At 41.4% G+C, this 26632-nt stretch overlaps 1 protein-coding gene across 5 annotated transcripts in view; it reads left to right on the top strand.

Moving 5' to 3' along the window:
* The window catches only part of GRIP1 (glutamate receptor interacting protein 1), a 700393-nt gene that overhangs the window by 581726 nt on the left and 92035 nt on the right, over positions 1–26632 (top strand). For 3 of the 5 annotated variants that reach the window (XM_067697253.1, XM_067697252.1, XM_067697250.1), the window contains exons 8-12: positions 8337–8484; positions 10375–10544; positions 17605–17757; positions 24230–24416; positions 25085–25230. In XM_067697253.1, coding sequence (XP_067553354.1) covers positions 8337–8484; positions 10375–10544; positions 17605–17757; positions 24230–24416; positions 25085–25230 — 804 coding nt within the window. Of the gene's footprint in view, positions 1–8336; positions 8485–10374; positions 10545–16788; positions 16945–17604; positions 17758–24229; positions 24417–25084; positions 25231–26632 lie in introns of all 5 variants that reach the window. The other 2 variants (XM_067697254.1, XM_067697251.1) reach the window with 2 other exon arrangements.

Raw genomic sequence — 26632 nt, 5'->3', positions numbered from 1 at the left:
AGGGTGAGCAGGACCAGGGAGTTAGGTTTATGGGAAAATTATAGCCATAACACCCGAGAATCAAAAAATCCTCTTAGTGGACTAAGACCTTTGGCTCCTCCCAGCTTTTATTAATGGGACCCTGCCCTGAAATGGACAGGAAGAGGTACAGGCCTTTTAACATTTTTTAGGACTAAATATTACCGATCATTTAAGAAACATAGTGCATACAATAATCCTTAGCCCTGGAATATGAATGCGGTTGGCATGACTGTGCTCATCTTTACCTTATTTAAGAAGAATCTTGCTTCATCTGGGACTGAAGATGGCTCTCTCCCAGGGGACTTTTAGCTTCAGGAGTCAGTGCATATTGCCTGAGCTTCAGCGATAGGAATACAGATTTCCTAGTTCACCATATGTGAGTGGTGGGTTGGTGATAAAGATGTACTTGCAGGAAGACAAAGTGGTATTAATGACGTCTCAAACGCCAGAGCAGTAGAAAGTCATAAAAATACTACCTAGAGGACCTTCACGATGGTGGAGGAGTAAGACATGGAGATCACCTTCCTCTCCACAAATACATCAGAAATACATCTACATGTGGAACAACTCCTACAAAACACCTACTGAATGCTGGCAGAAGACCTCAGACCTCCCAAAAGGCGGGAAACTCCCCACGTACCTGCGTCGGGCAAAAGAAAAAAGAATAAACAGAGACAAAAGAAAAGGGATGGGACCTGCCCCTCTGGGAGGGAGCTGTGAAGGAGTGAAAGTTTCCACACACTAGGAAGCCCCTTCACTGGTGGAAGCAGGGGTTGGGCGGGGGGGAAGCTTCAGAGCCACGGAGGAGAGCGCAGCAACAGGAGTTCAGAGGGCAAAGCAGTGAGATTCCCACAAAGAGGATCAGAGCCGACCGGCACTCACCAGCCCGAGAGGCTTGTCTGCTCACCCACCAGGGCAGGTCGGGGCTGGGAGCTGAGGCTCGGGCTTTGGAGGTCAGACCCCAGGGAGAGGACTGGGGTTGGCTGCATAAACGCAGCCTGAAGGGGACTAAGTGCACCACAGCTAGCCGGGAGGGAGTCTGGGAAAAAGTCTGGACTTGCCTAAGAGGCAAAAGACCATTGTTTCGAGGTGCCTGAAGAGAGGAGATTCAGAGCACCGCCTAAACGAGCTCCAGAGACAGGCACGAGGCGCGGCTATCAGCGTGGACCCCAGAGAAGGGTATGAGACACTAAAACTGCTGCTGCAGCCACCAAGAAGCCTGTGTGCAAGCACAGGTCACTGTCCACACCTCCCCTCCCAGGAACCTGTGCAGCCCTCACTGCCAGGGTCCAGTGATCCAGGGACAACTTCCCCAGGAGAACACACAGTGTGCCTCAGGCTGGTGCAATGTCATGCTGGCCTCTGCAGCCGCAGGCTCACCCCGCATCCGTACCCCTCCCTCCCCCCGGCCTGAGTGAGCCAGAGCCCCATAATCAGCTGCTTCTTTAACCCCGTCTTGTCTGGGCAGGAACAGATGCCCTCAGGCAACCTGCATGCAGAGACGGGGCCAAATCCAAAGCTGAGCCCCGGGAACTGTGAGAACAAAGAAGAGAAAGGGAAATCTCTCCCAGCAGCCTCAGGAGCGTCAGATTAAATCTCCACAATCAACTTGATGTACCCTGCATCTGTGGAATACATGAATAGACAACGAGTCATCCCAAAACTGAGGCAGTGGTCTTTGGGAACAACTGTAGACTTGGGGTTTGCTTTCTGCGTCTAATTTGAATCTAGTTTTATGTTTATCTTAGTTTAGTATTTAGAGCTTATTATCATTGGTAGATTTGTTTCTTGATTTGGTTGTTCTCTTCCTTTTTATTTATATTTTTTCCCCTTTTCCTTTTTTTGTGAGTGTGTATGTGTATGCTTCTTTCTGTGATTTTGTCTGTATAGGTTTGCTTTTACCATTTGTACTAGGGCTCTATCTGACCTTTTTTTTTTAGTGTAGTTTTTAGCACTTGTTATCATTCATGGATTTGTTTATTGGTTTAGTTACTCTTTTCCTTTTTATTTTTTGCATTACTTTTTAATATTTTTATTTTAATAATTTTTTATGTATTTTTTTCTTTCTTTTTTTTTTTCATTTCTCCCTTTCTTCTGAGCTGTGTGGCTGACAGGGTCTTGATGCTCCAGCCGGGTGTCAGGCCTGAGCCTCTGAGGTAGGAGAGCCGAGATCAGGACATTGGTCCACCAGGGACCTCATGGCCTCTAGTAATATCAATCAGTGAGAGCTCTCCCAGAGATCTCCGTCTCAATGCTAAGACCCAGTTTCACTCAACAACCAGCAAGCTCCAGTGCTGGACACCCCATGCCAGACAACTAGCAAGACAGGAACACAACCCCACCCATTAGCAGAGAGGCTGTCTAAAATCATACTAAGTTCACAGACACCACAAAACACACCACTGGACACGCCAATCCCCTCCACCAGGAAGCCTACACAACCCACTGAACCAACCTTAGCCACTGGGAGAAGAGACCAAAAACAACAGGAAGTACGAACCTGCAGCCTGTGAAAAGGACACCCTAAACACAGTAAGTTAAGCAAAATGTGAAGACAGAGAAACACACAGCAGATGAAGGAGCAAGGTAAAAACCCACCAGACTGAACAAATGAAGTGGAAATAGGCAGTCTACCTGAAAAAGAATTCAGAATAATGATAGTGGAGATAATCCAAAATCTTTGAAATAGAATGGAGAAAATACAAGAAACGTTTAACAAGGACCTAGAAAAACTACAGAGCAAACAAAGAATGATGAACAACAAAATAAATGAAATTAAAAATTCTTTAGAAGGAATCAAGAGCAGAATAACTGAGGCAGAAGGACAGATAAGTGACCTGGAAGATAAAATGGTGGATATAACTACCGCAGAGCAGAATAAAGAAAAAAGAATGAAAAGAATTGAGGACAGTCTCAGAGACCTCTGGGACAACATTAAATGCACCAACATTCAAATTATAGGGGTCCCAGAAGAAGAAGAGAAAAAAAAAGGGACTGAGAAAATATTTGAAGAGGTTATAGTTGAAAACTTCCTTAATAAAGGAAAGGAAATAGTCAAGTTCGGGAAGCAGAGAGAGTCCCATATAGCATAAATCCAAAGAGAAACAGGCCAAGACACATATTAATCAAACTATCAAAAATTAAATACAAAGGAAAAATAGTAAAAGCAGCAAGGGAAAAGCAACAACTAACATACAAGGGAATCCTCATAAGGTTAACAACTGACCTTTCAGCAGAAACTCTGTAAGCCAGAAGGGAGTGGCAGGACATATTTAAAGTGATGAAAGGGAAAAACCTACAACCAAGATTACTCTACCCAGCAAGGCTCTCATTCAGATTTGATGGAGAAATTAAAACCTTTACAGACAAGCAAAAGCTAAGAGAATTCAGCACCACCAAACCAGCTTTACAACAAATGCTAAAGGAACTTCTCTAGGCAGGAATCACAAGGGAAGGAAAAAACCTACAATAACAAACCCAAAACAATTAAGAAAATGCTAATAGGAACATACATATTGGTAATTACCTTCAATGTAAATGGATTAAATGCTCCAACCAAATGACATAGACTGGCTGCATGGATACAAAAGCAAGACCCATATATATGCTGTCTACAAGAAACCCACTTCAGACCTAGAGACAAATACAGACTGAAAGTGAGGGGATGGAAAAAGATATTCCATGCAAATGGAAATCAAAAGAAAGCTGCAGTAGCAATTCTCCTATCAGAAAAAATGACTTTAAAATACAGACTATTACAAGAAACAAAGAAGGACACTACATAATGATCAAGGGATCAGTCCAAGAACAAGATATAACAATTGTAAATATTTATGCACCCAACACAGGATCACCTCAATACATAAGGCAAATGCTAACATCCATAAAAGGGAAAATCGACAGTAACACAATAATAGTAGGGGACCTTAACACCACATTTTCACCAATGGACAGATAATCCAAAATGAAAAAAAACAAAGAAACACAAGCCTAAAAAGACACATTAAACATGGACTTAATTGATGTTTATAGGACATTCCATCCAAAAACAACAGAATACACTTTCTTCTCAAGTGCTCATGGAACATTTTCCAGGAGAGACCATATCTTGGGTCACAAATCAAGCCTTGGTGAATTTAATAAAATTGAAATCGTATCAAGTGTCTTTTCTGACCACAGCGTTTTAAGACTAGAAATCAAAAAATACCTAGAAACAAATGACAATGAAAACACAACGACCCAAAACCAATGGGATGCAGCGAAAGCAGTTCTAAGAGGGAAGTTTATAGCAATACAATCCTACCTCAAGAAACAAGAAACATCTCAAATAAACAACCCAACCTTATACCTAAAGCAATTAGAGAAAGAACAAAAAAAATCCGGAGTTAGCAGAAGGAAAGAAATCATAAAGCTCAGATCAGAAATAAATGTAAAAGAAATGAAGGAAATGATAGCAAAGTTCAATAAAACTAAAAGCTGGTTCTTTGAGAATATAAACAAAACTTATAAACCATTAGCCAGACTCATCAAGAAAAAAGGGAAAAGACTCAAATCAATAGAGTTAGAAATGAATAAGGGGAAGTAACAACTGACACTGCAGAAATACAAAGGATCATGAGAGATTACTACAAGCAACTCTATGCCAATAAAATGGACAACCTGGAAGAAATGGACAAATTCTTAGAAAAGAACAACCTTCTGAGACTGAACCAGAAAGAAATAGAAAATATAAACAGACCAGTCACAAGCACTGCAATTGAAACTGTGATTAAAAATCTTCCAACAAACAAAAGCCCAGGACCAGGTGGCTTCACAGGTGAATTCTATTAAATATTTAGAAAAGAACTAACACCTATCCTTCTCAAAATCTTCCAAAATATAGCAGAGGGAGGAACACTCCCAAACTCATTCTACAAGGCCACCATCACCCTGATACCAAAACCAGAGAAAGATGTCACACAAAAAAAGAAAACAACAGGCCAATATCACTGATGAACATAGATGCAAAAATCCTCAACAAAATACTAGCAAACAGTATCCAACAGCACATTAAAAGGATCATACACCATGATCAAGTGGGGTTTATCCCAGGAATGTCATGATTCTTCAACATACGCAAATCAATCAGTGTGATATACCGTATTAACAAATTGAAGGAGAAAAGCCATATGATCATCTCAGTACATGCAGAAAAAGCTTTTGACAAAATTCAACACCCATTTATGATAAAAAGCCTCCAGAAAGTAGGCATAGATGGAACCTACCTCAAAATAATAAAGGCCATATATGACAAACCTACAGCCAACATCTTTCTCAGTGGTGAAAAACTGAAACCATTTTCACTATGATCAGGAACAAGACAAGGTTGCCCACTCTCACCGCTATTATTCAACATAGTTTTGGAAGTTTTGGCCACAGCAATCAGAGATTAAAAATAAATAAAAGGAATCTAAATCATAAAAGAAGAAGTAAAACTGTCACCTTTTGCAGGTGATGTGATACTATACATAGAGAATCCTAAAGATGCTACCAGAAAACTACTAGAGCTAATCGATGAATTTGGTGAAGTAGCAGGATATAAAATTAATGCACAGAAATCTCTTGCATTCCTATACACTAATGATGACAAATCTGAAAGAGAAATTAAGGAAACAGTCGCATTTACCACTGCAACAAAAAGAATAAAATACCTAGGAATAAACCTATCTAAGGAGACAAAAGACCTGTATGCAGAAAACTATAAGACACTGATGAAAGAAATTAAAGGTGATACAAACAGATGGAGAGATATACCATGTTCTTGAATCAGAAGAATCAACATTGTAGAAATGCCTATACTACCCAAAGCAATCTACAGATTCAGTGCAATCCCTATCAAACTACCAATGGCATTTTTCACAGAACTAGAACAAAAACTTGCACAATTTATATGGAAACACAAAAGACCCCGAATATCCAAACAATCTTGAGAAAGAGAAATGGAGCTGGAGGAATCAGGCTCCCTGACTTGAGACTATACTACAAATCTACAGTAATCAAGACAGTATGGTACTGGCACAAAAACAGAAATATAGATCAATGGAATAGGACAGAAAGCCCAGAGATAAACCCCCACACATATGGTCACCTTATCTTTGATAAAGGATGCAAGAATATACAATGGAGAAAAGGCAGCCTCTTCAATAAATGGTGCTGGGAAAACTGGACAGCTACATGTAAAAGAATGAAATTGGAACACTCCCTAACACCATACACAAAAATAAACTCAAAATGGATTAAAGACCTAAATGTAAGGCCAGATACTATAAAACTCTTAGAGGAAAACATAAGCAGAACACTGTATGACATTAATCACAGCAAGATCCTTTTTGACCCACCTCCTAGAGAAATGGAAATAAAAACAAAAGTAAACAAATGGGACCTAATGAAGCTTCAAAGCTTTTGCACAGAAAAGGAACCCATAAACAAGTGAAAAGACAACACTCAGAGTGGGAGAAAATATTTGCAAATGAAGCAACAGACAAAGGATTAATCTCCAAAATACACAAGTAGCTCATGCAGCTCAATATCAAAAAAACAAACAGCCCAATCCAAAAATGGGCAGAAGACCTAAATTGACATTTCTCCAAAGAAGATATACAGATGGCCAACAAGCACATGAAAAGCTGCTCAACATCACTAATCATTAGAGACATGCAAATCAAAACTACAGTGAGGTATCACCTCACACCGGTCAGAATGGCCAGCATCAAAAATCTACAAACAGTAAATGCTGGAGAGGGTGTGGAGAGAAGGGAACCCTCTTGCACTGTTGGTGGGAGTGTAAATTGATACAGTCACTATGGAGAACAGTATAGAAGTTCCTTAAAAAACTACAAATAGAACTGCCATACGACCCAGCAATCCCACTACTGGGCATGTACCCTGAGAAACCGTAATTCAAAAAGAGTCATGTACCACAGTGTTCATTGCAGCTCTATTTACGATAGCCAGGACATAGAAGCAGCCTTAGCGTCCATCGACAGATGAATGGATACAGAAGATGTGACACATATATACAATGGAATATTTACTCAGCCATAAAAAGAAACGAAATTGAGTTATTTGTAGTGAGGTGCATGGACCTAGAGTCAGTCATACAGAGTGAAGTAAGTCAGCAAGAGAAAAACAAATACCGTATGCTAAAACATATATATGGAATCTAAAATCTAAAAAAAAAAAAAATGATTCTGAAGAACCTAGGGGCAGGACAGGAATAAAGACGCAGACGTAGAGAATGGACTTGAGGACACAGGAAGGGGGAAGGGTAGACTGGGACAAAGTGAGAGAGTGGCATGGACATATATACACTACCAAATGTAAAATAGATAGCTAGTGGGAAGCAGCTGCATAGCACAGGGAGATCAGCTTAGTGCTTTGTGACCACCTAGAGGGGTGGGATAGGGAGGGTGGAAGGGAGACGCAAGAAGAAGGGGATATGGGGATATGTATACATATAGCTGATTCACTTTGTTATACAGCAGAAACTAACAAAACATTGTAAAGCAATTATACTACAATAAAGATGTTAAAAAAAATAACTACCAAAAATATACAGTGTTGAAAAGTGAGATGACTCAAAGGCTTGAGGTCATAATATATCAATAATAATAATAATAATATTCTATGTGTATAGCACTTTATAAATTAAAAAATGCTTTAACTATACCTTGATTTCCATTGTAGTAAATGCTGAGGAAAAGGTACCGTTTTCTAGGTAAGCAAGCAGACTTAGAAAATTTTAGTAACTAGTCTGCGATACCATGATCTCTTCTTTTACACAAAATATTGAGAAAAGAAGAAATAAGTACAGGTGTTATAAATCCATGTCCAGGCCTCTTTCCCGTGCGACCTCTGCCTCTTCTAAGCTTTAAATGCCATCCATCCGTAGTAGGTGCTAAGATGTTTATTGAGTTAATTAATTTTTTAAACTTTTCTCAAGAGACCCAGTATGTGCCAGGCACTGTGCCTAGTGATTTAGAGGGCATAAAGGTACACAAGACATCATCCCAGCTGACGTGAAGCTTAAGTGTTAATTGAAGAGATAAACCCATGCACATATTACCGTAATACAAGCCCGATAGAACGGGTGTCCTAAAAGATGCCCTAAGAAGTTACCACGCACTGGACGTGGGGATAGCACACGGAGGGAAATCTAAGTTTCGGTGATAACGTTAACAGATCAACATCAGACTCAACATTCTCCACCTTTTTCATGTGTCTGTTTGATTATTTATTCTGTTTTGTTTTATTTTCTGAAATTTGTTCTTCCATAGATTCTGTGGTGACAGCATCCGGACCACTACTAGTTGAAGTTGCCAAAACTCCTGGTGCCAGCCTTGGTGTGGCCCTGACTACCTCGATGTGCTGTAACAAACAGGTCATTGTCATAGACAAAATCAAATCTGCAAGTATCGCAGACAGGTGAGTGTCGTAGAAAGTGCCTGCTCTTCAAAACTGCATGTGTGTTAAAATATGTAGAGATATATTTATATGTGTATATACGTGCACATATGTAATACCTACACATATACACACACAGTAAAGAAAGAGCTCTTCTACCAGTTTATGCAAGCTTCATATACAAAACAAGTTACTGGTCTAGCGCTTAAAAATTCACCTACCTTTTCAGCCACCCCATCATGTAATGTTGCTTCACCCAAATGTTTGGTGTGGCCTTTAGAAATGGGAAAAAAAGTCAAGCAACTCAGCACATTACCTACTGTGTCCTAGAGTAATAGCCCGTTTTTGGTTTAGGGTAGCTAAGCAGATCTTTATTATGTGAACAATTAATCCTGCCACCATACAATCTTATTCCTTTTTTCTGAAATAAATAAAACAACATTTTAAAAATGATACAATCTTGAAAGAAAGGCCCTCTACCGTCATAGTATGTTAGTCTTAGCGTTTCACCATTTTCAAGGGTCCCCGAAAACATCATTCATTCCCATGACAGTAAAAACGCAAGATTTTTATCCTGGACTCTTCTTCCTAATTAATATTTTAGACTTACAAGAAGGGGAAAAAAAGACTACCTTACCACCTAAAAAATTATTTTATGGCTTCTGGTAAGAAAACCCCCAGCTCATAGCTGAAGCACTCCAAGTGCCTCCACGTGGAATTTTCTTTTTAGATGATTGAAATGCTTTTGTCTTGAGAAGTAGACTCTGGTCACCTTGGAAATGTTTAAATCTATTGGGTTGGCCGAAAAGTTCATCTGGGTTTTTCCACAAGATCTTACAAAAAAACCTGAACGGACTTTTTGGCCAACCCAATACTTGACTACCCAATCTCCCTTCATGTTTCCAGCCCTCTTCTGCCCAGGCCCTGGCCCTGCCTGGGGAACCTCTGACGCCGATGCACCTGTGGCCACCCCTGTAGTGGTCAATCTACAGCTCCACTGTGCTGTTACCTACATTCAGCCCTTTAACAGTAATGGCCACTGACCCACGGGTACTCTCCCATTCAACGGTGCAGGATGCTTTCATTTTCTCCCTGTTTCTTTCCCATTTCGCAGCAGGTAAGCAGTTTAAGCAGCTGTCCACTTGACTGGTAACCTCGGGATGCTGACTGCTGTGTTTGCTGTTCTCAACTCATCCAGTAGCCAGTCTCTTGAGTTCAGCAAGATGTAGCAGCCAGCCCCTCCCCATCCCAGCTACCCCCGCACTCCACTCCCCACGAAGGCCTCCTCTGACTACTCTTTGACTTCTGCATAATTTCCATCATCATCAAGAGCTTTTGTACTAATAATTGTTTGACTCCAGAAAAACAAAATAAAACAGAGTAATCAAGCACTGGTGATCTGGGAGCTTGAGTGAGACAGTTCTGAGCAAGCACTGGCTGAATCTTTCCCCAAGTTATTGCCACTAACACAGAAAATAGTTGTAAATGACCCTATTCCCATTCTGTGAGTCACATCTTAACATTCTGAATGTTTACCAACTCACAGATATAAAAACCTATGAGGAAAAATTACAGAAAAAAGTCAAAGGGAAACATTTTCCTGTTCTTCCCTCCTTCCTGCTCACTTCCCCTCAACTTGCAGCATCACCACCCCCCAAATAATATATTTTTTATGAAGGACAAAAGAAAAACATCTCCTTGAGTTTTTCTCTATATTCTACAAGGTTTTACATTCCTCTTCTTATCCAAGGAACTTAACATCTGAGAGGCGGTGTTTCCTATGACATCCAAACGATTCCTTTTTTTTCTTAAGTAAGTGAAAACTGTGTGAAGTTTTGACTATGAGGACATGAAAGTTGGAATCCAGGGAGGACGGCACGCCATTGTAGTGAGACTTTCTCCCTTCCGTAGATGTGGTGCTCTGCATGTGGGCGATCACATCCTGTCCATCGACGGGACCAGCATGGAGTACTGTACGCTCGCAGAAGCAACCCAGTTCCTGGCTAACGCCACCGACCAGGTCAAGCTTGAGATTCTTCCCCATCATCAGACCCGCCTGGCCCTGAAGGGACCTGACCATGGTGAGAGGATCCATCCGGATAAATCTGTTATCCTCCCCTTGCAATGATTGCTTCTCCAGCAGGTAGAAAGCAGGGAGATGCTGAGTTTAATTCTGCCTCTGTCATTTCTTTTCAAAACAACAGGTGATCTTTGTTTACTCTTCATCTTCCAAATCCCTTTTCCTAAGCCACAGGTATTTTACTTGAAACCCCCAAATTGAGGAAAGAAACGTTGTTTGAAATAGAATTTTCAGGCTTTTACTATTTGATTTTTTTTTTTAAAGCCTTTGGTGCAAATTGAGTGTGGAGAGAAGGGAAATAATTTGACTTCTTGTTATTCATATTGAATTTCCACTCTGCTTAAAGGACAGTAAAGGCAAATAGTAAAACTCCCAGTTTTCAAAACTAAAGTGGGTATCATGCCAGACCCTTCAAATATTGGGGGAAGTGGGTGGGAAGAGTTGCATGAGGGATGACTTTCTCTAGATTTTGTCTGTTCGCCAGAGTAGTTTTTTTCTTAGGATGGAGAACAACCTTTCTGACCAAATATTTCTCCTGGGAGTATCAGAATATTTCACTACAGTTATGCAGTAACAAGTGTCAACTGAGGGAATCTGCATTTTCACTGTCTTGAAGCTCACAGATCTGTTCGCTGAGCATTTATATACCATCCCACCTAGGCATCTTTAAATAAAACCCAGTGCAAGAAAAAGGACTTTGAGCCCAAAATCAAATGAAGAAAGACTCTCCAGTGAGGTCTCTGTTCCAACCCTCCTCCCTCCTTTTCCTTAAACCAAGCACCCTCCATTTTTATTCTTTGAAACCAATTCCTCGAAGCCTCACTAATACTATCAGGGCTCCCTAAAGGCGAAGGACACATTTCTGTATGTTTAGTTAGCAAGAGAAGAATTTTCTCTGGAACCGCAATTTTGCGTATGAGGAGGTCATTTGTATCCTACGTCTCCAACCTTCTAAAACACACTGCACTTTTCCACAGTTTAGAAAAAAAAGAGGTACCAAATAATTTTCATACTGAATGAGTCAGCTGGATACAACCTTTTTAAATTAAATGGAGCTTAGACAGCCCTGGAGCTAATGAAAATCTCCAGTACAGCATTCCCTTTATCAGATTTTAATTTTACACATTGGAGTTGGAGACATGAGGCAGCCGAGGCAGTTTATGAAATGCTGCCTCATTTGAATGGAAATGATAAGGGGGTGCAGTTCATGGGAACGTTCCCTTCCCGTCAAGGGGCCATGCGGGCCTTTCCCGCTCACTGGCTGAGAAGGGAGATTTCTAAAAGCATTAGGTTTCTTCTAAATTAATCTGAAGTTGCCACTGGATTTGGAGCACAGTGGGCACAACAGTGCGCACTGCCCAGTGCTTTTTCAGCATGAGATTTCGCTTGGTAAATTCTGGTATCAGTGAATCAGGAAAGTGAACAGACCCTATAAAAATGTCATTGTCTTCAGCAACCTCATTTTTCCCACCTTTTATTTGCCCTGTATACAAATCATAAATAGTTCAAAGAGTTTCCACTCATGAAATATTAAATATTTTTACCTGCCAAGACAGTCCGAGAAGATGAATTTATATACTAAAATGGATGGAGACCAAAAATTAATTTTCCTTTTCTTCACTGTGGAAAACCTGACATCATTTGTGATTTTGCAGGGGGGTAAAGGGCTGGTCATTTTAGTAATTCTAGCTTCTGTTTTTGACCCTGTCATCCACTTTTGTTGAAAATTGTTCACCATCTTCTTTATCTAACATACAGACATCTCCCTACATTTTACATTAAAATCAGACTTGTATTTCTAAGAAGAAATAAATATTGGCTCTTAAACATAATTAAATCCCCGTTAATCCTCAAAAATGTGATTGTGTTTATAATTCTCAAACTTCTGTTTTGGTATGTAGTGGTGTTGTTTTGCATAGTTTTACCCTTTTACTACAAGAAAATTCTGGTTATTTTTTCAAAATCTCTGATCCCTAAACAGCATGTCTCTCATCCCATAGGTGGATGGAGCTATAACATTTCCCAGATTTCGCTTAGCAACAAAGCATTCAGGAAAATATAGCATTCAGGGAAATATAGAAATGGGCACATCAACCAGGAATAGATTAACTGTGCCTTTTGCTGGGAAGTAGCAACATTCAAAAAGCCAACAAGAATGAGTTTTTTAAAGAGCTCAGAAATTGTTCCCACTGAGGGTCTTTGGGAGACATAGTCATGACTGGAGGAAACTTTGTAAAAGAGTTTGGAAAAGAAAATGGGAGCAGAGTCATGAGGTTCTCTACATTCAGTACCAGGAGGACTTCCATTTCTGAGCCCCAGGAGCAACCACCAGAGTAGCTGTTGCCTACACCCTTGGACTCCTGGACAGGACAAGAGGGTACAGTTAGAGAAGAGAACAAACAGAAGTACCTTCCATATCGGATACCTCAAGATTTCAACAGCCATGTCACCATGGAATGATAGGAAAAACATTATATTTTCCTTGCTGTTTATCTGTAACAAAGGACTTAGGAACACATAGAAAGAGGCAGTGGAGTATGGTGGCTGAGGGCAGCAACTCAGAGTCAACTTTAGCACTTTAATTCTGGCTCCACCACTTGGGAACTTAGCAAGTTACCCAACTTTTCTATACCTCAGTTTCTTCATCTGTAAAATGGGTATTATAATAATACCTACCTCATAGGTATACCGTGAGTATTACCTGAGATAATCCATGTAAAAGCACTTAGCACAGTGCCTGGTATATAGCGAGTACTCAGTGAGGGCTGACTGTTATTATGGGGACCATTAAATGGGAGAATATAAATGAATGTTTTTTGCAAAATGAAAGAGCATGCCTAAAATGTACCATCTAGGGCTTCCCTAGTGGCGCAGTGGTTGAGAGTCCGCCTGCCGATGCAGGGGACACGGGTTCGTGCCCCGGTCCAGGAGGATCCCACATGCCGTGGAGCGGCTGGGCCCGTGAGCCATGGCCGCTGAGCCTGCGCGTCTGGAGCCTGTGCTCCGCAGCAGGAGAGGCCACAACGGTGAGAGGCCCGCGTACCGCAAAAAAAAAAAAAAAGTACCATCTAATTTTTAAACTAAAATACTTGCCTAACATATGAGTATTAAGTACACCACCATAAAACAGAAGAGATTTAGAGTGCACGTTCAAAACAGGCTGTAGCTGTCTTCTCTGGCCTGCATTGTTTGCTGAACGCCTTTTGCATTCATTATCCACGGCATGCAGTTTTTTGCATTATGGAATATAATTTTTGTCTCAATTATTTGATGTGTATGAAGATTTAGTCCCCAGGAGTAGTTCAGAGTCAAAGTAAATGTGATGACCTACATTTAACCTGCCTGCCACAAATGGCACAGTGCCAGGCATACAGTAGGTGCTCAATAGCTTTCTTATTGTGTTATCTATTGGACTTGACAGTAATCAAAAATGCCCAGTAATTTTCAAAGCACTCCATAAAGAACTGGGTCGAAAAGTGAGTGTAGAATTCTGAAGTTCACTCACTGTACCTCATTTGACAATATTTTACAGAGCTCAATAGAATGGCTGTGGGTAGATGAGCCAGACCCAGCAATGACTGCATCTTGCTAAAAAGTCTTCTGGTACACCCTAAAGTAGAATGCGGATGGTTAAAGAGAATCCATCAGGGACTTCCTGGGCAGTGCTCTTTATCCCAAGGAAACCGCTGCTGCAGTGTGGACAGTGTGGACGTGGACTCTCTGGCCGATATTCCTGTTCATTCATGCATGCATCCATTCACTCATTCATTCACTCATTCATCAGTCATTATATACCAGACACTGTTCTAGTTGCCATGATACCTCTAGTGAGCAAGACAAGCAAAGTGATCCCTAGTCTCGTGGAATTTACATTCCACTATAGAGGGACAAACATTAAAAGTATATTAAATAAATAAAGTCATTTCAGACAGTAATAAGTGGTATGAAGAACATAAAGCAGCAGTGGGATAGCATGGGTGGGAGAGGGCAGCTACTACATCCAAGGAGGTCAGAACAACTCTGAGGTGGTGGTACCTGAGCTGAGACCTGAATGATAGTAAGAAGCCAGCCATGAAAACAAGGGGGAGAAGAATATTAGAGGGAGGAAGAACAGGAAGTGCAAATGCCCTGAGGCAGGAAGCAGCCTGGCTCGTTCTAAGACAAGACAAAAGACCAACATGGCTGAAACAGGCAGTGATGAGGAGAGTGCTAGGGGATGAAACTGGAGAGATAAGTAGGACTCACTTTTTTTTTTTTTGCCGTACGCGGGCCTCTCACTGTTGTGGCCTCTCCCGTTGCGGAGCACAGGCTCCGGACGCGCAGGCTCAGCGGCCATGGCTCACGGGCCCAGCCGCTCCACGGCATGTGGGATCTTCCCGGACCGGGGCACGAACCCGTGTCCCCTGCATCGGCAGGCGGACTCTCAACCACTGCGCCACCAGGGAAGCCCAGGACTCACTTTTGATTCTGTTTGTAATTGTAACCCATTGAAGTACCTTAAATGGGAGTCACATGATCTAACTTGTATATTTGAAAGATCATTCCGTATTGTGGATACAGAGATGAACCAGGGAGCCAAGTCTGAAGATGAGGAAGTGATCTAGGTGAAGGAGATGGTGGCTTGAAAGTAGAATAGTGGAGAGGGAGATGGAACCCAAACTAGAAACAGCAGTGGATAGAAGGAAAGGGCCAGATGGTTTAGGGTTACAAAATTATGGTGGCCAGAAAAGTGTGCTGCAGATTCCTGAAATATTCTCTAAACTTAAGTGCCCAATGAGTGAAATTTGTTGAGTGATAGATATATCTATTGCCTTTAAAAATGATTCATTGGCAAGTAGATAGAAAGTAAACAGAATCAATGCTATTAATAAAGGGTCATTGGATTTTATTCTGTGTACGAACATCGTGCTAAGCACCTTAGGTACAGAATTCTCACAGTTGGCCTGTGCAGTAGATGCTTTCATGATCTCCACTTGACCTATGAGGAAACTGAGGCCTGGAGAGGTTGAGTAACTGGCCAGGGTCATATACAGAAGATGGGCTGGAGCCGGAACAGAAACTCAGCTTGGCCTCAGCCCATGGTGATCTGTCCACACTAGTGCTTTTGTTCCATGTACTGTCTCATTCCAGAAAGGCTGTGAAGTGGCCAGTGAGACTGATATCACGGATGGTATAATCTAAACTCTTATGTACATAACCCTCCTTTAAATACTTACAGAGTATTTGCCCTCACTACATGAATAGATACTGCAAAGTCATTCACATGTAAGGCATCTAACCTTAGAATCGTAACAGTAGGAGATAAAAGTTCATATTTTATTTTTCATTCTTTAAGATACTTAAATGAAAAATTTCATGTCAATATAGTAACAAACATAAAAGTGCTTGTATATCAGAACACTGGGTAGAAAATCAAATCTAAACAATATTGAAATTAGAATGGAAATATGATATACAATTTTTTGAAAATAAAGGGGACACCAGAATTTTGAAATTGACTTTATTAAAATTTCATGGCATCTTAAGGAAATATAAAGTATTTGAAATACTTTAATAATTAAATATCTCTTTCAAATGTAAATACATCTTTTAAAAATACCCCCAGAATTATAAAATATATTGAGACTTTTATCTTCTGATTAGAGTATAAATAAGATCCTGATAATGATAGATGATTAGAGTGGTTTATTGTTGAGAAAAATCAAGCTCAAGTGATGAATAGTAGTGTAATTAAAATGTCAGAGCAGTAAATTGTGATGTGTGACTAGTAAACCCCTTGAATCAGGAGCCAGTGTGATTTATCGTTCCTTCTTTCCTTCTTCTCAAAACAAGTGCTACTAACTGGCCAAGATTTGCAAATCTTTAATTACTAATCTTGTGCCATAGATCTTTGTGGGGTTGACTTTTAAGTTAAAAAAAAATGTTTTTAATCTCTGCTGTGAAGCACAGGGGGAGATTAGAAATGGATTCAATAGTCATCTTAAAAGGAGAAAAAATGGGCTGGGGAAAGACATGCATTATTCTTGCGAAGATGAAAAGTTACCATCCCTGATGTTAATCATCAGTTTTGCTGACCACTGAGAAAAGGGCAAAGTCAATATTTTTTTTTTTTGCAAGCAGCTTTCATTTTTTTGTTACACTTTTTATTTGTGCAATTCAAGTTACTTTTTCCTCTTTTTTTTTTTTTTTTTGGTTCTTTGTTTGTTTGTTTGTTTTTATTTCTCATCATCACTTCATATGGGCAGTGAAAATTCAGAGGAGCGACAGGCAACCTCCCTGGGATTCCTGGGCCAGCGACCACTGCAGTCTTCACACCTACCATCACTATAATACGTACCACCCAGACCATTGCAGAGCGCCAGCCCTGACATTCACGAAAGCACCTCCTCCAAACAGCCCTCGTAATGTTCCAGGCTTTCGCCTCCTGGTCTTTTACTTAAATTATATTCTTCTCACCCCTTCCTCATCTGATTCATACCATTTTTGGTTTCATGGGTGTGGTGTGCTTTTCTTTATGTAGTAGCAACTTATCATTTCTGTCATCTCTTAAGTCCTTCTTTTCCATCAGAAAGCATTTGTTGTTAGGAAAGGATGTAAAGGTTCCGAATGCTTTATGTGTGGCCAGGAAATACCAATGCAGAATAGTATATACAGTACAGTTTTCTCAGACCTTATTTGTGTATATGGAACCACTTGTGAAATTCATGTCAGAAAATATCTATGAAAATGAGGTTATGTATTTGATACATTGAGTTGCTGTTTATGGAGAAACTTGTTTTAATGTTTACTTTTTTGTCTAAAGCAAAATTCATAGAGCCTCTCCGTGTTGCATTATACTTATAAAGATCAGCGCTGCTCCTCAGGCACTTCCGGGCCCTTGTAACTCAGATTCTAAAGCGCTGTCTCCATGGCTCCTGAGATCTGGTCTCTTATTGGTTGGGGTACCTACTAGCCATTGCTGTGCCTCTTGTGTGTCTTTCTATATTGTTGCTGGTTGGCAGGTGTGGCAGGCTCACACCCCACCTGAGAATGCTCTGTGCCAAGTCCTCACTCTTTTACAGCAGCTTTGTCTTCATCCTTCTCTCCTACCTCCACGAGTGCATACAGCCTGAGTTCCCTGAACATGGGCACTTTGCCTCGAAGCCTCTACTCCACTAGCCCACGTGGAACCATGATGAGGAGGAGGTTGAAAAAGAAAGACTTCAAAAGCTCACGTAAGTGAAATGTTAGCCAGTGACTTTTGGCCTGGAGGAAACGGGTGGGTCTGTTGGAGTCTTGGATATAAGGAAACCTGCGGGAAGAGTGTTTCACAGGTAGACGCTAAGCAGCTCGCAGCCCTGCGCCAAAGACCATTGAAATGATCTCTCTTATCGACAAGGTAATGATTGCACCAAATACGGTTTCAGACTGAATTTGTTAGTTCATTCTACCTTTGCCTACAACTTTTTTTTTTGAGATCTTTTTCTTGCTCTTTTGATCTGATAAAATAACCAAAGATGTGATTTTTTTTCTTTACGACTCCTTCCTTATATTCTGGGTGGTTTTGGACATGAAATCTTTGTTCTTAGTTTCTTATTCACTCTAAAGCAATTCTTTGAAAACTAGGTCCCCCTTTTGATAACTATAAGAGTTCCATGCAGTTGTTTAATATTATTATAAATTTCATACTAAATTATATTTCATGAACCTCCCCCTGCAAGAAAGGCAATGATAAGTTTAAACACGCGTTTTCAAACTCTATCTCATTCCCCTTGAATGTGCCTTTTCAAACTGTATGTCACTCCCCAAGATTCTAATACTTTCCCCAGGAACGTGCCCCACTGAAAATCTCTGCCCTAACATATATCTGTTACTCACGCCAGCGTCAGGAAGATTGAAGGATGCTCGTCTTTACAACAAGCATCCTAAGGTCCAGGAATTTCGACCGTGATTCTTAGAAATATGACCTTCTGGGACAGCCAAGCACATTGTAGATTAGGCAAGACTAGGAAAATGTGGTTGGCTGCTTGTTTCTGGATAGCTGGTTGTACGTGTAAACAAGAAAAGGGTGGTTGAATGCCTTAGGGAAGAAACACATCACTCCTAAATTTTTCTTTTGTGGTGGTGGGAGGGCAGAATATAATCTCTCATCATAATCACATAAGTTTTAAAGGAAGAGAACACCTATCTCTCCAACCAGATCTAATCATAGTCTAGAGAGGTGTGAGTATTTCTTGTTGTTTGTGGTGGCCATGATTATGATTCCTGTAAAGAAGCTCAAAGAAGATGGGATCTCTTCCTGTGCTTACCATGGGGATAAAGAAAGGACCACTCTTAAGTTACCTAAACAAAACCAAACCCAGGTACTTCAAGACTGGTGTTAAAGAGAAAATGTTCTTGTGAGGAAGGGTGGTTGGATCTATTGGCTCTTCAGCTGGTTTGCCAGAGATTCGTCTTCAGAGGTGGGTCTGTGGCCAGGCCTACCAATGCCACCATCAGTGTAGGAGACCGGCCATCACCCATACTGGGACATGGTCTCTTCATGTTATAAGAACCTGAGGTTTCCTTACAAGGAAAACCATCGCAAACCTCCACTGTGGTGTATTCATGATATTGACGTGCATATCCCTTCAAATAGCAGATTTGTCATCTTTAGTATAGGTAAATAGAAGGAAGACTGAGAACAAGGAACTCCTAGAGCCTCATATGTTTCTTAGCTGACTCGAGAGAGCAAATTATTTACTCATGGAAGAAATGAGTTGAAGGCAACAGAGTGAACTGGTTATGAGCATAGCCTCTGGAACCAGGTTGTGTGGGTTCTCATCCCAGTGTCATTAATTTCTAGCTCTAGGACCTTGAGCAGATCTTCTAAGCTCTCTGTACCTTGGCCTTCTTAGCTACAAAGTGGGGCTAATTATAGTATTTACCTTATTGGGTAATTGTGAAGATTATATGAAAATGTGTATGTGTGTGTGTGTGTGTGTGTGTGTATATTCTCATCACTGAAAGGAACATGCAGGACAAGAAATACATTCTAGACTATATATTCATATATATATATATATGATATGTTCATATATATGTATGAACAATGATATATTCTCATATAATCTTCACAATTACCCAATGAAATAAGAACTATAATTATAAATATACTATATATATATAATATATATATGCTAGAACAATACTTATTAGATAGTAAGCACTATTGAAGTAAGCACTAGTGTTTGCTGTTATGATGCCTATATCGGAGATGTTAACACTGCTTTCAAACTTAGGCATTTTTCACATGGTTCCACTTTGACATAATACATAGGTTGAGTCTTCCATTTAATGCCTCAGGATTTGTGGTGGATATTTTTATATGAGATTTTTTACATAAAATGCCTTCTTGTGCAACACTGCTTACTGAGAGAAAACAGGCTAACAGCCCTCAGCAGGGAAGAGCAATTAAAACAGATGCATTCATGTTCATACTTCTGCTTTAATGGCCAAACATTTGTTTGTGTGAGGTAAGACTGCTGTCTTGATTAAGGATATTAGTGACTACAAATAAATGATAATCTATTTGGCTATCTCAGGTGATGTTTACACATTTTAAAGTTTTTTGGTTTCTGGGTTGTTTTTTTTTTGGCTGTGTTGGGTCTTTGTTGCTGCACACAGGCTTTCTCTAGTTGCAGCAAGCAGGGGCTACTCTTCGTTGCGGTGTGTGGGCTTCTCATTGCGATGGCTTCTCTCTGTTGTGGAGCACGGGCTCTAGGCACACGGGCTTCAGTAGTTGTGGCACGTGGGCTCAGTAGTTGTGACTTGCGGGCTTTAGAGCTCAGTCTCAGTAGTTGTGGCGCACGGGCTTAGTTGCTCCTGAGTCATGTTCTCCAGGCTTGCTCTCATGCCTCTGCACCTCTGTATGTGCTGTGCCCTCTGCCACTTTAGCCCTTCCCTTGTTTTTTTGTTTTTTTGTTTTTTTGTGATACATGGGCCTCTCACTGTTGTGGCCTCTCCCGTTGCGGAGCACAGGCTCCAGATGCGCAGGCTCAGCGGCCATGGCTCACGGGCCCAGCCGCTCCGCGGCATGTGGGATCTTCCCGGACCGGGGCACAAACCCGCGTCCCCTGCATCGGCAGGCGGACTCTCAACCACTGCGCCACCAGGGAAGCCCCCTTCCCTTGTTTTTTTTTTTGATATTTATTTATTTGGTTGCACTGGGTCTTAGTTGCAGCAGGTGGGCTTCTTGGTTGCAGCACATGGGTTCCTTAGTTGCAGCAGGTGAAATGGGGGTGGAGGGGGAGAGCAAATGATGATACTGAGAAGCTGAGGTTGAGAAGAATGTTGTTTAAGGAATTCTTTTCAAATGGCTGGATCTTTTCAGTCTTGTAGGAAAGACTCAGGAACAGAGCATAAGGGAACATGAGACTGGATGGGCAGGAGAAAATGAACTTATGAAGGATCCTGCGTAGTCTGCTAGAATTAGAGATTTTGTTCTCTAGGAAATCGGGAGCCATTAAAAGATTCTAAACTGGGGGATGACCTTTGCATAGTAGAAAAGCCCCTTGGGAGCAATTTGGAGCTGTTAGCAAAAGATAAGGGGCAAGGACACTGGTTGGAAGCCTATGTAGTAATCTCTACTAGCAGTGATGAGGCTCTACTCTAGGAGAGTAGAGAAGTTGGGGCCTCATCTTAAACAAAGTTAATCTGGCAATAATATACAGAAAGCACTGGACATGAGGGGACCCAGAAACAGGTATATTAGAATAATTGGAATATGAATTGAATACAATGAAAGTAATGAGAGCCTGAATTAAGGCATTGGCGATAAGAAGGGAAAAGAGGATTTATACAAGATATATTTTAGTCATCATCCTGGGAGAACTTAGCAACTGATTGGATTTAAGACAATGAGTTGTTGTGAGTCAAAGGTTACTTTGAGATTTCAAGCCTGAAGGACCATCAACATGATGGTCCCATTCATAGAAACAGTGGTGGCAAAGAGAAAGAGAAGATGATTAACTCAATTTGAAGATGTTGAGTTTCAGGAGTCAATGAGACATCCTTGTGGATGGGACATCAAGGAAATGCATCACTGGAGCTTGAGAGAGTCTAGAGAGGGAGACACGAGAAGATACATGAGAGGTCATATTACAGGTGCACTGGAAGTGAATGGGGGAAAGAATGAGAGTAGAAAACACTTAGGACAGAACCGTGGTCAGCTCTGTGTTTGGAGTGCAGAAGGCAAAGGAAGTGGTAAGGGCTGGAAAAGTAAGAAACTAAGAACAAAGCTTCATCAAAAGTAAGAGAGGCACTTCAGGAAGAAAGGGATAGTTCCCAAAGCCAGTTGCTGCAGAGTGGTTAGAGAGGACGAGGCCATTGATTTTGGCAATCAGGAAGTCATCCTCGCGAGAGTAGTTACAGTAAAGGGTGAAGGGAGAAGTCAATTTTAAGCAGTTTGGGAATCAGTACAAATCTATAGAGAAAGGTCAGAAAGCTAGGGGAGTGAGTAGGAAAGTTAGGAAAAATGTCAAGAGAGAAGTTTTTGTGGCACAAAATCACAGAGGGAGTGGAAAGGGACGGATAGTATCAAAAATAATGAAAGGAAGAATTAGCCTTGTACATCCTCCTGAAATGGGGGTGGGAGGGGAGAGCAAATGATGATACTGAGAAGCTGAGGTTGACAAGCATGTTGTTTAAGGAATTCTTGTCAAATGGCTGGATCTTTTCAGTCTTGTAGGAAAGGAAGTAAAGTTTGACCCTTAAAAGAGTAGAAATATTTGTGAAAAATCCCATGAGGAATCAAATAAGGTGACAAAATATTACACCACGGAAGATTCCAGGGCCCCATAGAGAATAATGTGAATTCGTCATGACTTTCTGTAGGACCCTTCAGCAACTCAGTAACAGCAGTGGAGTGTCTGGCTATTACCAAAGAGTATGGTGTATGAGAGTAAACAAAATCACATGAGGTGTAAGAATACTAGCAGAGGCATCATTGAAATGGTCACCGGAGGTCCAGGTGGAGTGTGGAGGAAAATGATGTTAGAAAAAGCAACGAGGAAAGATGATGGCTTGCAAACCAGATTCTCACGTGAGGGAGGCAGAAGCTTCTGGAGTGTTCTGCTCCTACCTCACTACCTGCAGTAGCTGTGTTCTTATCTGGAATACAAGGGCATCTCTTACGTGCTTTCATATGAAGGGGGGGAGATATCCGTTGCTAAAAATATTGTTTGAAAGCCATTAGACTAGGAGACAAGTGAGAGAAAATGGGACTAGACGTCATAAAGAGGAGAAAGTCAGATCGTAGGGACTCGGGAAGATGGCTCATAAGGACGTGTGATCAATAAGGAGGATTCAGATATTGAGATCCTGGAGCTCTATCCACTTTGAAGGAAGATGGGGTCCAGCATAGGGCTCTGCTGGCAGAGGACTGGAGGAGGATGGAACTGCTAGTAACTGGCATTGAGAGAGATGAAGAACCGTCAAGCCAGCATGTTAGGAGATTACGGCCATGATGTCAAAGGTGCCGAGGACAACGAAGGGTTGGAGGAGGTAGGTTCACAGCCAAGTCCTGAAGTCAGTGAGGAAATGGAGGGACTTCACAAAAACAGAAAACTATGGGTTTGAAGATGAGACAAAGCAGAAATGAATACAGAATATGGAACTTGAAATAGGAGTGATTTGAGATAAACAGCACTGCATACGGGCAGCAAGGAGTATTCTAAACCCTTCTCTCTCCTTGCCCCAGGCAGGGAGCGTGAGGGAAAATAGCTTGTGGTTGGAGAGTGTCCTGAGGTGAATGGTGTCATCAGGTTTCAGTTGGAGGAAGGAGGCCAGAGACCTTTATTGGAGGAAGTGGCAGTCAAATGCAGGACCCTACAGGCAGAGAGCTTGCTCATGGAGAGCAAAGGAGGCCTGGGTGCCAGTGAGCAGCGCTGAGAGGAAGGCATTCCTGGAGGATGCTTCACCACCTAGGTCGGGAATGGGAACTAGACAGCTGTGTGCCTGGGGGCTTGGATGAATAGCAGAGAAATGAATGAAATAACAGATGACAAAACAGGCTGGCGAGCTAGTGGGAAAGAACAAGAGCTGAGGAGACCAAATTTGCGGGTAGGAGGAATGTAGGGTTTAAAGGACTCCATTGTGGCACCCCAACGCCACGTTAAGGCTGATGACCAGAACATCCTCATCACCCCAGGAGCCAGACTTGGATCAGTTGTTTCTTCAAAAGTGAAGGTCAAGTTGTTTGTAAAAGCTGGAACCTTAGGTGCAAATGGCGAAAGTGGGGGGGGGGGGGGAACACATTAGACCAGTTAAGCCCAACCCCCATTTTCCTAGATAGGAAGGAGATAGATGACTTACCCCAAGGTCACCCAACTGGTTGCTTAGTGGTCGAGCCAGGACTAGACCTCAGGTACCCTGACCCCTGACCCTGACCATCCTCTTCCTACAGCTCCCACAACTGTCCTTGCTATTAGGGGTGGGCCTGAGGAGGGGGCTACACTGATGCTGTGACTTAGATGTGACAAATATTGGGAGATTCATCTATCCTGTTCAGCTCTGGTGAAACTTTTTATGCTAAAAGACCAAAACCTCACATCCCACCATTGCCAATGAGCTTTTGTTCCGGAGACATGATCTGTTTCAGAAATGCTGGCGCTCCTGGTGCCTGTTCCAATCTAAAGTCATTTCTTGTATGTGTGTTTGTTCCTCTAGTGTCATTAGCCTCCAGTACGGTGGGCTTGGCTGGGCAGGTTGTTCACACAGAAACCACAGAGGTTGTGCTCACAGCAGATCCTGTCACAGGATTTGGGATTCAACTGCAGGGCAGTGTGTTTGCCACAGAGACCCTCTCCTCTCCACCTCTGATTTCCTATATTGAAGCTGACAGCCCGGCAGAGAGGTGAGACATTTTCTTTCACGGCATCGTTGTCTGCCCTGCATCTCTCGCTGGCTATCTTTGACTAGCTAATAAATCATGGAACAGTGCTCAACGCAGGAAATGCAAGATGTGATGAACTCTGTTCTGACGATAAAATTTTACGTTCTTGACCAGGTTTGAGACAGAATAGCGAGCATGAGTGCCTTTAGCAGATTTTTGTCCATTGGCGACTAGAGGCTAAATTAATTAAAAAGGGGGAAAAAATCCATTAAAAAAATCTCTGAAGTCCAAACTTCATAATAATTTCTGTGCCATGGGGGAATGCACATTCATCGTTACTATATATTGGTTCAGATCAGGTTATAACAATACCATGGTGCTGAATTATTAATTACTTTTCTGGGATACTTCAAGATTCCCTTGCTCACATTTGTAGCCAAGAAATGGAAGAATGTAGGACATTGCATATAACCGAATCACTTTGCTGTACACCGGAAACTAACACAATACTGTAAATCAACTACACTTTCATTAAAAAAAAAAGGAATGTGGGATATTGCAGTTGACCTAATAGGATGCCCACAACATTAAATAAATGAGACCAAATGCTATTTGCCAGGATCTTGGCAACTTCAAGTGGATAATTATTTACTCCATCTGTGACCTGTAACGTGTGGTTCTAAATTCAGATGTGGGGTGCTACAGATTGGAGACAGAGTGCTGGCCATTAATGGAATTCCAACTGAAGACAGCACCTTCGAGGAAGCCAGCCAGCTCCTCCGAGACTCTTCAATCACAAGCAAGGTCACACTGGAAATTGAGTTCGATGTTGCAGGTATGATCATATAATCTCCAGTCAGCTGCGTAGTCAGGAGTGGACTGCATGTGAATCATGTGGGTTATGTGGCAGGGGACGGGGGAGGAACGACAAATTGTTTTTATGTAACGAACGTGTTCTTTTTTCGGAGGTTCAAGGTGTCATTTTGCACTGAGCATTGCTTTTGTATTATTCATTAAAATGTCACCACAAGAACAATTGAAAATAAATGTGACAAAATGAATAAGTAATAGCTGCTATAAAAGTGATTTAAAAAATCATGTAGCCTTTATTCTTCCTGACTTTTCCCCTATATGCTAGAGAAACCATATTCTTCAGTCACAGGGGCAAGAAATGCCTCTCTTTGACTCTTCCCACTGCAGAAAAAAATATGAAAGTTCTGTGGGGAACAATGAGAATTCATTGGGTGGATTTATTCAAGCCCAGTAGGTGAATATTTGGTCTCTAGCGTTAAAGAGAAATCGCACCAGACACTTGTTAAAAAGGACAAGGGAGACTTTATTCAAGACTATTTCAGTAGCGATCAAGACTTGCAATAGGAAAGAGATTGAACTCAGCGTCAGTCAGCAAGTGCATTTGTGTGACTTAAGTTTGGCCATGGAAGGAGTCCTTGTCAGTAGCTAATAGGTGTACAGGTTTTAGAGGTCTGTGCTAGTTCCCATTTAAGAAAGTTGTCTTCTCTTAATGAAACACTATCTCACAGACCCAATAACCTTTACCAATCAATAAAGATATGCCTTTGGACATAGGGATCACATTATCCCAACAAATATTTGCTGAATGTTTACTGTGGGCCAGTTACTTTTCTATACAGTGGAGGTGCAACAGTGGACAGGAGAGGGAAAAAAAAAAATCCCTGTCTTCATGAAGCTTATATTATAGCAGTACAGAAAGTTAATTTAAAAATTAGGAAATATAAATTTAGGCAGTAATAGTGCTCTGAGGAAAATAAAGCCGAATGGGGGTTAGAGAATGACTGTAGGGTTTTTTTTTTTTCCATAGGATAACTCTCTAAGGAAGAGATATTTCAGCAGAGATTTAAAGGTTGAGAAGGAGCCAGCCATGTCAGAATCTTGGAGGAGAGCATTCCAGGCAGAGGGAGCAGCCAGTGTAATAAGCTTGGTGGATTTGAGGAACAGCAAAAAGGGCTCTTGCTGGAGCATAGAAGGGAGCTGGGGATAGGAGTCAGGTTTGGATTTGGAGGTGTGGGAGAGGTTGGAACAGGCCAGTGCAGTGCCTTGGTACAATTTTATAAGTGTAACGAAGTCATGGGGCCTGTTATGGAGGGGAGTGAGATAACCTGATGGATGTTTTGGAGAGATCCTTATGAAGTGTAGGGGGGACAGTTGCAAACTTAGAAAAAAACAGAAGATTGTAGCAGAAGATTGGTGGCTTGGAC

The sequence above is a fragment of the Pseudorca crassidens genome, chromosome 11, assembly GCF_039906515.1.
Source record: "Pseudorca crassidens isolate mPseCra1 chromosome 11, mPseCra1.hap1, whole genome shotgun sequence".
NCBI lineage: Eukaryota > Metazoa > Chordata > Mammalia > Artiodactyla > Delphinidae > Pseudorca > Pseudorca crassidens.
The sequence above is the reverse complement of the archived record's forward strand: the minus strand, read 5'-3'. Positions and strand labels throughout refer to the sequence as shown.